Source organism: Hyalella azteca, unplaced genomic scaffold, assembly GCF_000764305.2.
Source record: "Hyalella azteca isolate HAZT.00-mixed unplaced genomic scaffold, Hazt_2.0.2 contig10854, whole genome shotgun sequence".
Classification (NCBI taxonomy): domain Eukaryota; kingdom Metazoa; phylum Arthropoda; class Malacostraca; order Amphipoda; family Hyalellidae; genus Hyalella; species Hyalella azteca.
Window position 1 is genome coordinate 51826 of NW_025940873.1, and position 12866 is coordinate 64691.

General features: G+C 37.3%; 1 protein-coding gene across 1 annotated transcript; it reads right to left on the minus strand.

The window, feature by feature from the left end:
• Window positions 1-6856: 6856 nt before the first annotated feature.
• LOC108669116 lies at window positions 6857-12859 on the minus strand. The gene is made up of 9 exons (XM_018156406.2): window positions 12299-12859; window positions 11620-11754; window positions 11316-11410; window positions 10896-11076; window positions 10311-10461; window positions 9368-9561; window positions 9120-9210; window positions 8041-8246; window positions 6857-7827 (listed from the first exon to the last, which is right to left on the minus strand). The coding sequence occupies exons 1-9, from the start codon at window positions 12458-12460 to the stop codon at window positions 7738-7740; spliced, it is 1305 nt and encodes a 434-aa protein (XP_018011895.1). The 5' UTR covers window positions 12461-12859; the 3' UTR covers window positions 6857-7737.
• Window positions 12860-12866: the final 7 nt, after the last annotated feature.

Consider the following 12866-nt stretch of genomic DNA (forward strand, 5'->3'; position numbering starts at 1 on the left):
AAGTGAAAACGTAATGCATATTTTCATAAAATGAACAGAGGATTGATAAAAACCATCCCATTTTTCTTACCTTATTTAACGCACATTGAAACTAGATGACCGCTTAAATGATTCAGTTGTTGACGTGTGAAGTGAAATGAAAAAAGTCTCTTCGGGATCTACGCAACAGAAAAGTTTGGTAATTTGTCACGACTGACTTTGGCTGCATTTCTATTATTGAGAATAATTCTTGAACTTCAGTAAAATTCTATACTACTATACTAATTATTCATTCAGTGACAGAAAATAAAGTGTCACAACGAGTTCCAGCTGTGCATTTCTTCCAGTTGAAAACCCGGACCGGAGGGCAGGACTCGAAGGTCCCGGATGTGGATGCATGACTAAGGTGCTAGCCAGGAGGGCGAGTTCCAGCAGGAAGCCTGGTACGTACAACAATATGGTCGTCGTAGTGCCCTGCTCCATTGTATGTTGATGTAACACCTCGCCGTGACTCATTTGCTGGTCACGGCTTATCGACAAGTGGACTCAAAAATGAATCTCAATGTCGATCGATGGGAAAATAAATCTGCTGGCAACGAAAGTATAAAGTGTATATTTAGGTAATTTCTGGCGATTAAAATGTTTCTGTAAGAAATGAATCTAAGTGAAAACTTCGGTTAGAACTCTAACTGCAAATGGACACCAGGTTTACTAGTGAATCCGCCATGAAATTGTCTATCACAACAAGCCACAAAAAACATCACTAACAACCATCACATTGTTCTTCAATCAAAAATTGTACAGCGTCTACAAAAGAAGTAATATCATAGATACCAGAGTTCGTAAAGTAAAGTAAAACTACTAGTTCTACTAGTAAAGGAGAATCAGTGTTTGGTTTCTAATCATGCAGTTACAAATTGGTAACTTCCATTTACCTTTTAGCTCCTGCACAACCGTTAGCGCCTCACGATTACAAAGTTGTGTTTCTCAGGTTTTATTTTATGTGATAATGTACATACTGATTATTTTGAACGATAGTGTTTAATGTGGCGATGATAAATCAAAAACCGTCTATATTCTATCAGTCACTCATGGGCCATGGTTCATAACTCTTTGTGTCCATGCATGAACGTTGCGGCAAGTCACACTCACTGCATGATGACTGACGCATACGTATTTATTTCCCAGTACGCAATTCATTTCTGCTTCCCAAAGAGCTGAGGCAGCAGGCCATGTGACTCATGCATTAACTGACACCATGGATTCGCTCTCATGCGCATAATGACATGAAAATCAGGTATTTGATCCCAGTTTTACTCCGTACACAAAGCAAAAGCAGCCCCTCGCTTTGGTGATGTAGTTATCCTCTTTGACAAAGAAGGCCTCTAAGAAGGAGGAAAGATCAGTGTTGCGCAACTAAGTTGTATACTTGGAACGATGTTTCTGTGAAAGGTGGCTTGTGCATCGTTGCAGCTAACACGCTTTTGTTGCGCTAGTGTTCGGAGAAATTAGCATATCTTCTATAGCCTTATTATTTCTCGCCATATACTTGGTTGAGATGTGAGCCCCTCTTTCAACTGCATTAATCATGATCTATGTACAACTTGTGAGACAAATTTATTGCAAGACTAAATTTCCAACAAATGTCGCTCTGTTTCTGTCCGCTTATCATGTTTCTACAACTTCTTGCAAGGTTCTCTCCCCTCCCTCCCCCCCCTCCCGTCCGACTAAGGCCCCTTTCACACAGGGCAGTAAATACTGCCAGCGTCCGACAGTATTTACTGCCGAACCTTAGCGGACATACGAAATGTGCACTGCTGTTCACACACGACTGCTTTTACTGCGGCGTAGAACTTGACGCCAGACGCCAGCGTCTGTCCTGCTAAAACTGCGGCAGTAGATTTGTCGCGCAGTTTAGCTTGCAATGGTATTCAATGTAATCTTTCACACTGGGCGGTTTTTGACGCCAGATCCCAGCAGACAGTGGGGCCGTATTTTAGGTGCATAATAAACAATATTTTCCATAAAATATATAGGTATTTCCATAGAGATGTATTTACATCATTCTCACATATAGATATACAGTATTTTCATAAAGAAATATTGTTACATAAACATAGAGATGGACTGATGAAGCATAAAGCACTGCAAGACTGATAGATCCCAGCAGTAAAAAGCGCCTCGTGTGAAAGATTGCGCTGTAAATACTGCCGCGGCATTTTTGACGCGCGCAGTATCTACTGCCCTGTGTGAAAGGGGCTTAAGCCTTAGCTTGGTCCGTGGTCCTGCACTGGCTGCACCCACTGTGATGTTGAATTGTTCTAAAATAATGAGTAAAAGCTCACGATTTTCTTTTTTAACAATTTTTACAACGCTTCTCTTTAACTTCACTTCTTGTTTGTCTGTCTGTCTGTCTGTCTGTCTGTCTGTCTGTCTGCTACAAATCTTGTAATCGAAATTTAACAAACTTCTACTTATCCTATCGATCTGAAATTTTGCATACTTGTTTGAAGTTGGAGACAATGCATAAATCAAATGTCAAAATAATTTTTTTTAAAAGTAAAATTTTTTTTCGATATTAAAAAAATTGAAAAAGTAATTTTGTCAGCTACAAATCTTAAACTGATATTTGACAAACTTTTACCTGTCTAATTGATTTGAAATTTTGCACACTTGTGTGAAGTCAGAGGCAATGCATGAATCAATTAACAGAATAAATAATTTTGAAAAAAATTTATATATTAAAAAAGTTATATATATTAAAAAATTTGAAAAGTTAATTTTTTTAATTTTCGAAAATTAGATAAGAAATTCATTGTAACTCTGTAAGATTGGAGATACTGGATTCTTTGGAAGTGTTGTCTTTAAAAAGTAATTTTTAAACGTATATTTTTTTTACCATTACATTCCTTCATTGCGCTTGACTGTAAACGAGTTAATTATGATCCCGACCTTTTCTATCGCATCCTGATACCGTATACGCCGCGGTTGGTAAAACAGCCTGCACGCAGGAGTAACTCTTATTGGCCCGAGTTCTATACCGAAAAATCAAAGCTAACCGTAAAAAACTTAATAACTTTAAAAATTAAATCCACTGTAACCTGCAAGGTCGGCCCATAAAGAATACATATACGTTAACAGAGGAAATCAATAATCTTACATTCTACGTCCATGGTGTTGGTGTGACTCATGCACGTGTTCAAATTCCTTGATCCAAATCAAAGTTGAATCATAATTAATAACATTATTTTGAATTATAAAGCTTATCATAGCACAAAAATAGGCTTATAGATAGTATTATCGTTCCTTGTAGATATAGTCAAGGCCGCATTCATGTTCAATCATTTACAGATGACACATAACATTGAGCTCATGCCAGAAACGCATGATAACAGATCACTGCAAGCTCTTCATCTATCCACTTCTGCTCGAGCAAAGATAGCACGAGCATGTTAATGCTGCCCGTATTAGAGCTCTGTGCGTGCATATGACATGATTGCTTCATCTCGCGTGTCGCGCAGCCTCAGGTCAAAAAGATAGCGTTAAAATCTCACCAACTTGAACGGTGGACATGACTTCAGAATAGAGAGGGTCTACGAGAATTGCTTTACTCGAGTGGCTTCAGCACGGCTGTACTTGATTCAGCAATGCAATGAGCGAGAAATGATATAAGGCTACATGTAAAACAAAAATTTAGCCGCAGAGGCGAAAAATTTGATTTGAAATTGATCAATTCGATTAAATAAAACTAATTTCACCAGCACCTGTCATTACAGATATGGGATATCGCTAACGCAATGAACAGTTTTTCTTTCACAAGATGAAGTTATTTTAACTATGAATTAAAAACCGAATCAATGAATACGAGTTTCTCAAGTATTATAATTGTCTATGGGGAAATCCTCTGTAGATTAATTGAAATTAGCATGATTATGAAACGGTGCCACAGGATTTCAGTTTTCGCTCGATGTATTAATAAATTTCCACTCAATATTTTTCAGAATTCCTTTCTACAATTACATTTATTCCTACCCAATCCCTCAGCTGGTCAAGTTATTAAATTGGTTACATAGAAACGCTTATGAATTGTTAATTCCAGGGTGAAATTGAACTTTAAAGTTATACTTCGGCCTAAATGTTCGGTTTTCAACTTCAACAACCGATCTACATATAAATGGATGTCCAAGAGTAATTTAGTCTGTTCTTTCGTTCAAAAAACGGTTTTTGGTTGAATGCAATGCAGGGCATACCTAGACGTATTTTGTTAACTCAAGTACGAGTGCCAAATATATCTCTGAAGTGCGGTTCCAAAAATTACGCGTTCGAGGTTAATGTGTTTATTCCATATGTGATATAATAACGCGATGATATTTTTCATGTTACAGATCATCAATCCCATCAGGGGAAATGGCGTCTATTGCCCGCATTAATTAATTGCTAAATCCGACAGTTGAGACGTTGCAGTTGGACAGCAGCAATTTTGACCAGCATTAATCGCAAACAAACAGCGCTGCGGACCGCTTGGCGGAGACCACAGCAGCCCGACCCTTGACTTGGCGCGTCGATGTTTAGGAGCGACGCTCATGCTGGTTAGGTTAGTTGGCACGCATAATGTGAATGAACGCAAGACGACAGCTGGGCACGCTTTATGTTTATTTCAATGCGGTATTTGCTCAATAGGGTTTCTTAAAAATCAGGATAATTAGCGTCTTGAAGAAAGGTTCTAATGCATTTTGTCTTCCTCCACATTCAAGATATTAGGGTGCCAATTAATTAATATCAGAGCTTGGGGTGCAGCCAAGTGTCACTCAATACTAAGGATAAAAAAAATTCATCCAAGAGCATTTGCGGGATCAACTAACTTCGCAGTACGACTTCGAATAAACTAAAAGATTGTACAAACAACTTAAATTCAGATGTTTTTAAACTGACCGTGAAAAAAATGAGGTTATTTGGCAGTAACGCGAGGACTCATCGGTGACTCACGAGGCTGGCGTTGCAACAACCAACATGCGACGTTGAATCACGGCTGCTCGAATGGCGCAATCAAGGAACGTGTCTTTGACCTCATTTGCGGAGATCGACATCACGTGTGCACGTGAAATAACACTTAATTCAACATATCATATTTCGAACCAAATATTAATCGTGCGGTTGCGGGTATCAAACCCAAGGAGAAAACCCAAGGAGGGTTTTGAGGAGAAAATCTCAAATGAGGAGAAAACCCAAGCGGGGTGACAAATCGCGAGAACAAATCTAGTGGCGTAGCAGCTCATTAACTGAATGAATTACTAGACATACTTTAACGTTCGTTTTGTCGTAGATAGTAAGAAACAAATAAAAGAACTCGATTACATTGAATATCAGAAAAAAGACTGGCAAGACAGGGTGTCCCAGGGGTTACAATTCAGAGTACCAGGATTAAATCAGTTAGTTTGGTTCTTTTAGTTTAGTTTCTTTAGTTAGTTTAGTTCTTTTTATCAGTTAGTTTAGTTCTGCGCTGTTGAAAATCGTTGGCAGGCCTAACGGTCTAATTAACGCAGAAACCGCTATTAATATAATTATCATTGAAAACAATTCAATGTGCTTATTCCGATTACACTCGACACGATATATTAAAGAAAGAACCGTACCTTAAACAACTGTCTTACTCAGTTGCTGCCACACTAACTATGCACGTAATAAATAAACAATGACGTTTGAAAAAGATTTTAATCAACGAGAAAACACTAATATTTTGAATGGTATACATTATAGCGAGTGCATGATAAATAAATACAAGATAACCCCTGATAATGTACGGAGCAAAATTTTACGAACTCCTCCTCTCACACATTGAGGCTCACACGAGTATACGGACTAAATTACAGTGTTTTCAGAGCTCAAAATGAACATGAAATTCTTCAAAATGCATCAATGGTGACAATGAATTAGTGGACAAAAAATTTAGGTTTCTTAAAACAAAACAATTTCAAATTAAGGGACGTTGACTTCAATCGTGATTTTTTTCAATTGAGAAAGCTCTAACAGAAGGCTAAGCTGAGAGCATTAGCAAAAAAATTTGCAACATCCACAAGCGTTTCAATTTGCTCCAGTTTCGCACAATCTCGGAATGCACTAAGTGAACAACAGGTCATAAAAAATAAATATAAAAAACATTTTTAAAAACCACGTTTTTCTGGTGGTTACAAAACTATAACAATGAAATAAAACACATAAAAAAACTTTTAAAAACCAAGTTTTCCTAACGGACAAAAAAGAAAAACATTAACTCTTGCATAACATTAAAGTTATGTAATGTTATGTAGGAGTTGTTTTTCTTTTTTGTCCGTTAAGAAAACGTGTTTTTTTCAAGTTTTTTATTTGTTTTATTTCATTGTTTTTAGTTTTGTAACCACAAGAAAAACGTGGTTTTTAAAAATGTTTTTATATTTATTTTCTACATTTTAGTTTAGCAATTTTAGCAATTCAAATCATTTTCCAGTGTTGTCAAGTCTGGATGTTTGACAAAAAAACTCGATTCCCAACTGTGAATTTTTAGGAGTTTTTTTATTTTATTAAAAAAATATTTTTTTTATTATTACTTTTGATGATCAAATCTTGCATTGGTAGGCAGCATAAGCATGCAAATTTCAAGTTTCTAGGATCTTTAGAAGTGCTATAAATTAAGGTTTGAATTTTTGATGACAGACAGAGACGAAGCGAAACTAAGAAAAACGTGGTAACAAATGAAAGCTTCGGTTACTTTGCTCACCACTACGGTACTGAAGTTCCGAGTCTCAAATGATGAGGACGAGAAATTGTTCAGGTGCTTATTAATTTGGTTATTCGTTGGATGAGAAAATGTGGACGGAATGTTGTGACGCTTACAACAAAATATCATGAAAGCGTTTAGATCTACACAAGTAAAACGATCATTTGCTGTAACTTCATAAACAGAGGAAATATTCATATTAAACAATAAACAGTTTTTGTATATCATACAATAAATCAACAATAACAGCTTATTCGTGAAGATAATTTTGGTTATAAAAAAACCTAGTATTTTACTGATCAATTCTCCAATTTTAAATTGTATATAGTTTTTTCAGAATATATTAGGAACAAACAACATAAAGAGTATACTGTGACATTATCATTGAATAAATAAAAGACATAATGTACTACCTCCTAAGAAATCTGGTCAATGATTTTTGCCGTAAAAAAAACGGACGCAATCCGTAAGACTTCCGCAAAAAAAAAAGAAAAAAAAAGCCAAATTCTAACAATTGAGGGCGGCCAAGGCCGACAATTTTTTCATAAGTGGTCATCTGCACAGGGAGTACGAAAAAAGGTCATTCAGGCTGAATCGAAAACTTAGTTGTAATTTTTACCTAACGGACAAACGTTCTAAAATCGAGATATTTATTCAAATTGAAACCATTGAATGACGATAATAACCTGAATGACACGCTAACCGGTATAAACTTTCCCAAACTCTTCTCTTCTGGCGAAAGCGGAACAACGCAATGGCACAAACGCCGCTAAACCAGAGAAGATTTTTCTATTGTAACTTATTTTTAGTATTGAAAAAATCATCAAATTAATTCACGAATCTTAATTCTTAATTAGTCCGGTAATCACAGTGTTAATTTTATTGTGTTAATAGATGCATTGTGTGGTACTGGCCAGAAGAGGCGTATTAGTAGACAGCGCTGTCCAAGCAGGTCTTATGGACGGCAGTGCGCCTCACGAGCCTCACTAGTAGACAGCGCTGTCCTAGCAGGTCTTATGGACGGCAGTGCGCCTCACGAGCCAGTTGAGCGCGAGACTGAGGCCACACAGCGACGGGATTTCCACCTCAAATGCCTGAAATAAACATTTTATAGTAAGAGTGTATCAAGATCAACGATTGAGCAAAGATGACAAAAATTTAGATCAATAGAAATGTATAACGTAAAAATTTTTGGATGGAGCATACAACAGAATAAATGGTCGATCAGATAGCAATTCATTTTAATTGAATGGGCTGCTCGTGCATCACAGCCATACTAGAGATATATCGTCTAGTAAATAAATTACCGCCCAAGGGATGTGCCAAGGATCCATGATGTTGGCCAAGAGATAAGGCATGTGTACTCTCGTGGTGCAGCGTTCTTGACAACCAGACACATCACAGTCAGTAGCTGCCGCGGTGTGCACCAACAAGAGCAGCACCACAGGGCAGCGATTGGCGGGGAAAGTACGCAGCATCGCTTCTAAGGCGCCAAGTTCCAACGTGTGACCGTCTATAAAAAAATCAACACAATCAGAAATCATATTTGACACAAGTAATCTCAAAAGTTACCTCACTACAATGGCATAACTTGACAAAATTTTGCAATAAAAACGAAGTTTAAATATGTGGTATCGTTGGTAGCGCCTCACTGAGGTTTAGTAGAGAGTGTCATTGTGCAGTTGACTGGACATTATCTTGGCATGAATTTCTATCAGAATTTATTGCTCTTAATCCTACTGAAAGCTACGATTATGAATATCCAATAAACATAATTTGATTTGAATTTTACGGTTAAGCCGAACTTTTTCACCGAGGATTGCATGTTCAGCTATAACTTACTAAATCAATCACTGTGTGAACATGACACAGAGAACGAATACCGGCAGAAGGAAGTTAGCTGTATTTAAATAGGAGATTTCGCCAGCTGACAATCGCATTCACAGGAATATTGTTCTTTACTGTTCGTTGTTGCTCAATAGCGATCGAAAGCGTTCAGTGTTGTTCTTCTGTGCTCTATTTCATTCTATAGCTCGGGATACTTCTAGATAAATATTGAACGCAATGATTTGTATATATTTGTGAGTTACAAATTTGAAAAGGAATTAATCTGTCTTGTTTTTTAAATTGGGAAAACTAGTGGTCTAGGCAGCCACTTTTTCTCTTCCCCTCCAAAGAAAACCGCGGTTGACGTCGCCGATGTTGATCTCGCCTTCAACTCGGAATGCTGTGAAAGGAATTTTAGTTGTTGCTTTACTGGTACAAGGTTATCGTGCTTTTTTATAACAACAAGCAAAGGTTGAAATTATGATTCTAGGGCGCAATAAATAAGTTAATAACAGGAATTTAAAAAGAATAATTCCACAAGCCAGCAGGAGAAACACACCAATGTGAGTAGCGGAGGCGCTGGCTGCAGTGCTGCCACAAAGGCACTCGCCGTCCACGATGCAAACAATACCAGCTGCCGTACGCACCACCTATGAGCGGCATAAGTTGATAAGCAACACGTTACGGCAGTCATGGATGTTATTTTACGGGCATTCAGATTCCAATTGCTTTTAGATTATGAATCAAATGTTAGACATGCAATTTAATATTATAATGATATCAAACGTGATAGTCACAGAGCTTCACCTCTGCCACTTCGTCAATGAATCTCACACCGCCGGGGGTGTCGTGGGGCGTGAGGAGTCTGGAGTTGATGCGACGCAGGGGCAATAAGTTGAAGATGTGGCTGTTGGCTGAGTCTACATGAGGCGAGGGTTCTACGCTGCATGGCGAGCAGGAGCCTTCATCAACTGTCTCATAACGCACCGTCACACCGCTGCCTGTACTCAGCCCAAATAAATGATTGATAGCTTTCTTCAACAACCAATTGTAGACAAAAAGCCAACAAAAATGGGATTAAAAAACTAAAATTGAATGAATTTTGAAAAATTATCAAATAGACTGATGGCAAATTATAAAAACATGGTAAAGAGAGAGAGAGATGCTTCACATAGCACATAGTAAATAGGTTACCAATATAACATGTGCATAATGATACAATTGTAATACATGTCACGATGCCTTTCAGTGCCTGACATTCAGGAATTGTAATGACGAAGAAAAGCTTTGTATATCAAAGTTTTCTATCTCATTCCATCCTCGACAAAAAATTCCGCGATATATTTTATTTACTTACTTTTGTTTTATCCAGATTACTGGATAAAATAAAACATATAGATACAAAATTGAATTAAGGATTCATTTTTTATTCAACACCAATTTAATTTTTCTCACGAGGACATAAAATTCAGCAGCTCAATCATTGGGCCATGTGAAGTAACAAGAGGTCATTCTTTAGACATTAAATGGTGGATAGACTAAAATAGGTACGTATCATTCATTTACTCAAGAACCCATTTGATAAAATTATTAGTTTTAAGCCTACATTCAAATGTTAGTCTCTAAACTGTTTGGAATGCACAACTAAAATAAATTATTCTGAGAGAACTTCAGAGTTCAGATACTAAATTAAGAAGGAATTATCCAGTTTGCGGAAGAATGCTGTTATAAAATTAGTAGTATGACGTACCGATGCCACCAGGCCGTCCTTCAACGAGGCCCACAGTTTCAATGATGTTGCTGCGTGACGTGATGAGCGTCATGAAGAGCGAGTGAGACGTGCGCGTCTCGGGCTGCGAGAACAGCACGTATCGACTCTCGTTAGCACCGATCAGTATGGGCTGGAACAAAATACATCTGTGTGGTAATACTGAGAAGTACTGTAAATTGCTTGATAAAAACTATGATTGACCTAACCCTCCAGGTAAATAACATAGAAACAACAAAATTTCAAGGTTTATATGCTTAATCAATGTGATTCTGCATCAGAGGCTTAGTGGGAAAGAAACAATTGGCTATTTGAAACAGAACACATTTGAAGGGGAAGACGGCTCATTAGAATAACTAAATTTGAAATGAGATGGTCGGGTGCTAAACATTACAAGGATATAGATATGTGTATATATTCTAATAAAATCATTAAATTTTTATGTTAAAATGGACAGAGATCTTATAATTTGGTCATTAACCTAGTAATTCCAAGTCTGACGAATAAAAAGATCTGCATTTCTTCAGCAAATATGGAGCTTAGCTTAGGTTTTGCATAGCCACTCACACTTTTCTCGTGGATAGATACTCTATGCCCTAATATCTTGGCCAGCACATTGAAAAAATTTTGCATCAGTGTTGGGTTTGAGGAGTGAGACGGGTCAAGCTTGGCCAAAAGATTAGCAACATCCAATACAGGGGGACCAGATCTGCGCAGACGACAGCCTCCAGGAGACAACACTTCATACCTGCACATAAAGCATCATTAGAACTTGGAACTACTCATAACTGCAAGATTCCAGCACAACTCAAAGTCTACATATGTCTTTAGAATGTTCATAGATTTTATGGATGGTTGAAAAATAATAGAGAAAAATATAATCTATTATACTAGACCTGTTATGGCATAACTTTGAAGAAGAATCAGCTCAAAGATAAAATTTGTTAATAAATTTTGCAATGTTTTACCGAGATGTAAAGTATTTACATTGTACGAAGGTTGAGTAGAAGTGGATCCGAGATTACAGCTGATGCTTCCTTCAAGTGTGGGGAACTGTTATTCATCATGCACACATTGACAGCCTGAGCAGAAAACAGGAATTGCATCATTAGTAGTTCAACAATATGTTCTACCAGGAACATTCCCAAGTTTTCTTTATGAATAAACCTATTTGTAAATGAAATCACTTTCTTTTAAGGGTTAACATTTTGGTATGATTTATAAAGCTATCATAAGAAGCAAACTTTTCTGAAAAAAGGAGCAATTGCTACAGGTAATTATCATTGCTCACCTTGCCCCAATACCAAAGCCTCTGCCTCCATGTGTGCTGGTCCATGACAGCCGTGTGAGCCAACTTGCATGTGCTGGCAAATGAAAGAGCATCTTGCAAGTTCAGTAGAGTAGAGATTTTGCACAGAATGTGGTACTGCAAAACAAAACATAATTAATTACTTGAAGAAAAATTATAATCAGAACTTCAGAAGAACTATAAATATAAGATTATTAGGTATTAATCACATTTGAACTACAATATTATTTACAGTTGCTAAAGCATTTATTTTCTCATTGTGCTTGTTAAATTTACAAAACAAAAAATACAAAAAATTGTAAGCCATGTGAAATTATTTAGTCACATACTATTTTTTTCAATACTAATAGAAGAAATTCCTGTTGCCTCACTGTCATGTGGCTTGTGAAGCACCATTTATTTAAGCCTGGACAGTCTGCCTGGTGTCTCACAATAATACAATAAAGCAATAATACAAAAAGCCATGATACATTTACAGTTTTACACTTTGCAGTACTTGGTTACTGCCTACTGGTCTACCTATAGGACTCAACAAAGAACTTGAGAGTTGAGGGAGCGTCTAAAAAACTGCCCTGAGCCCCTCTGCCTCTGGAGTCTGGACTCTGGAAAGCAGAAACTTTTCCTTAAAATTACACAACTCACAAGTAACACAACTACTTACAGGAAGATTCCACAAATTTGTTCTGGAAGAATTTTCTTGTATTACACATGCACTGGTAGAAAATTTTGCTGGCGCATCTGCTGTGATTGTCAAGTCACAAGTGCCATTTTCATCTATTGTTGTCTTCATCAAAGTGTCCCTATGGATCAGGGTTGAAGCCATCTTATTCTATTCTAATAGTTCACGTCTTCACGATCTTGAATTTTATCCTCGTAGAAGAATTGCTTGGTAATTTTTTTTGTATAATTAAACATTCTAACAATCAACGCAGTTAATTTATCTTCTTAGATACATTATACTAATACTGTAGTCAGTGTAGTGATGTTACTGATGTAGCTAGTCTCAAGTCTACGCGCACGGACAGTCGGTACCAATCACTGCTGAGAGACTTTGGATTCTGTTGTTGTTAGCTTTGTTTGAGATGTGTAGATGACCTCCTGCGGGCCAACTGTCACATCTGGACATGGCAGTGTTGATGGCTTTCTTGGGTCTCTTCCTCAGCAGCAGACAAGTTTCATTGGCTTGCAGGTGGAACAGCAACTACTTCCAAATGGCCTGGATGATGCTC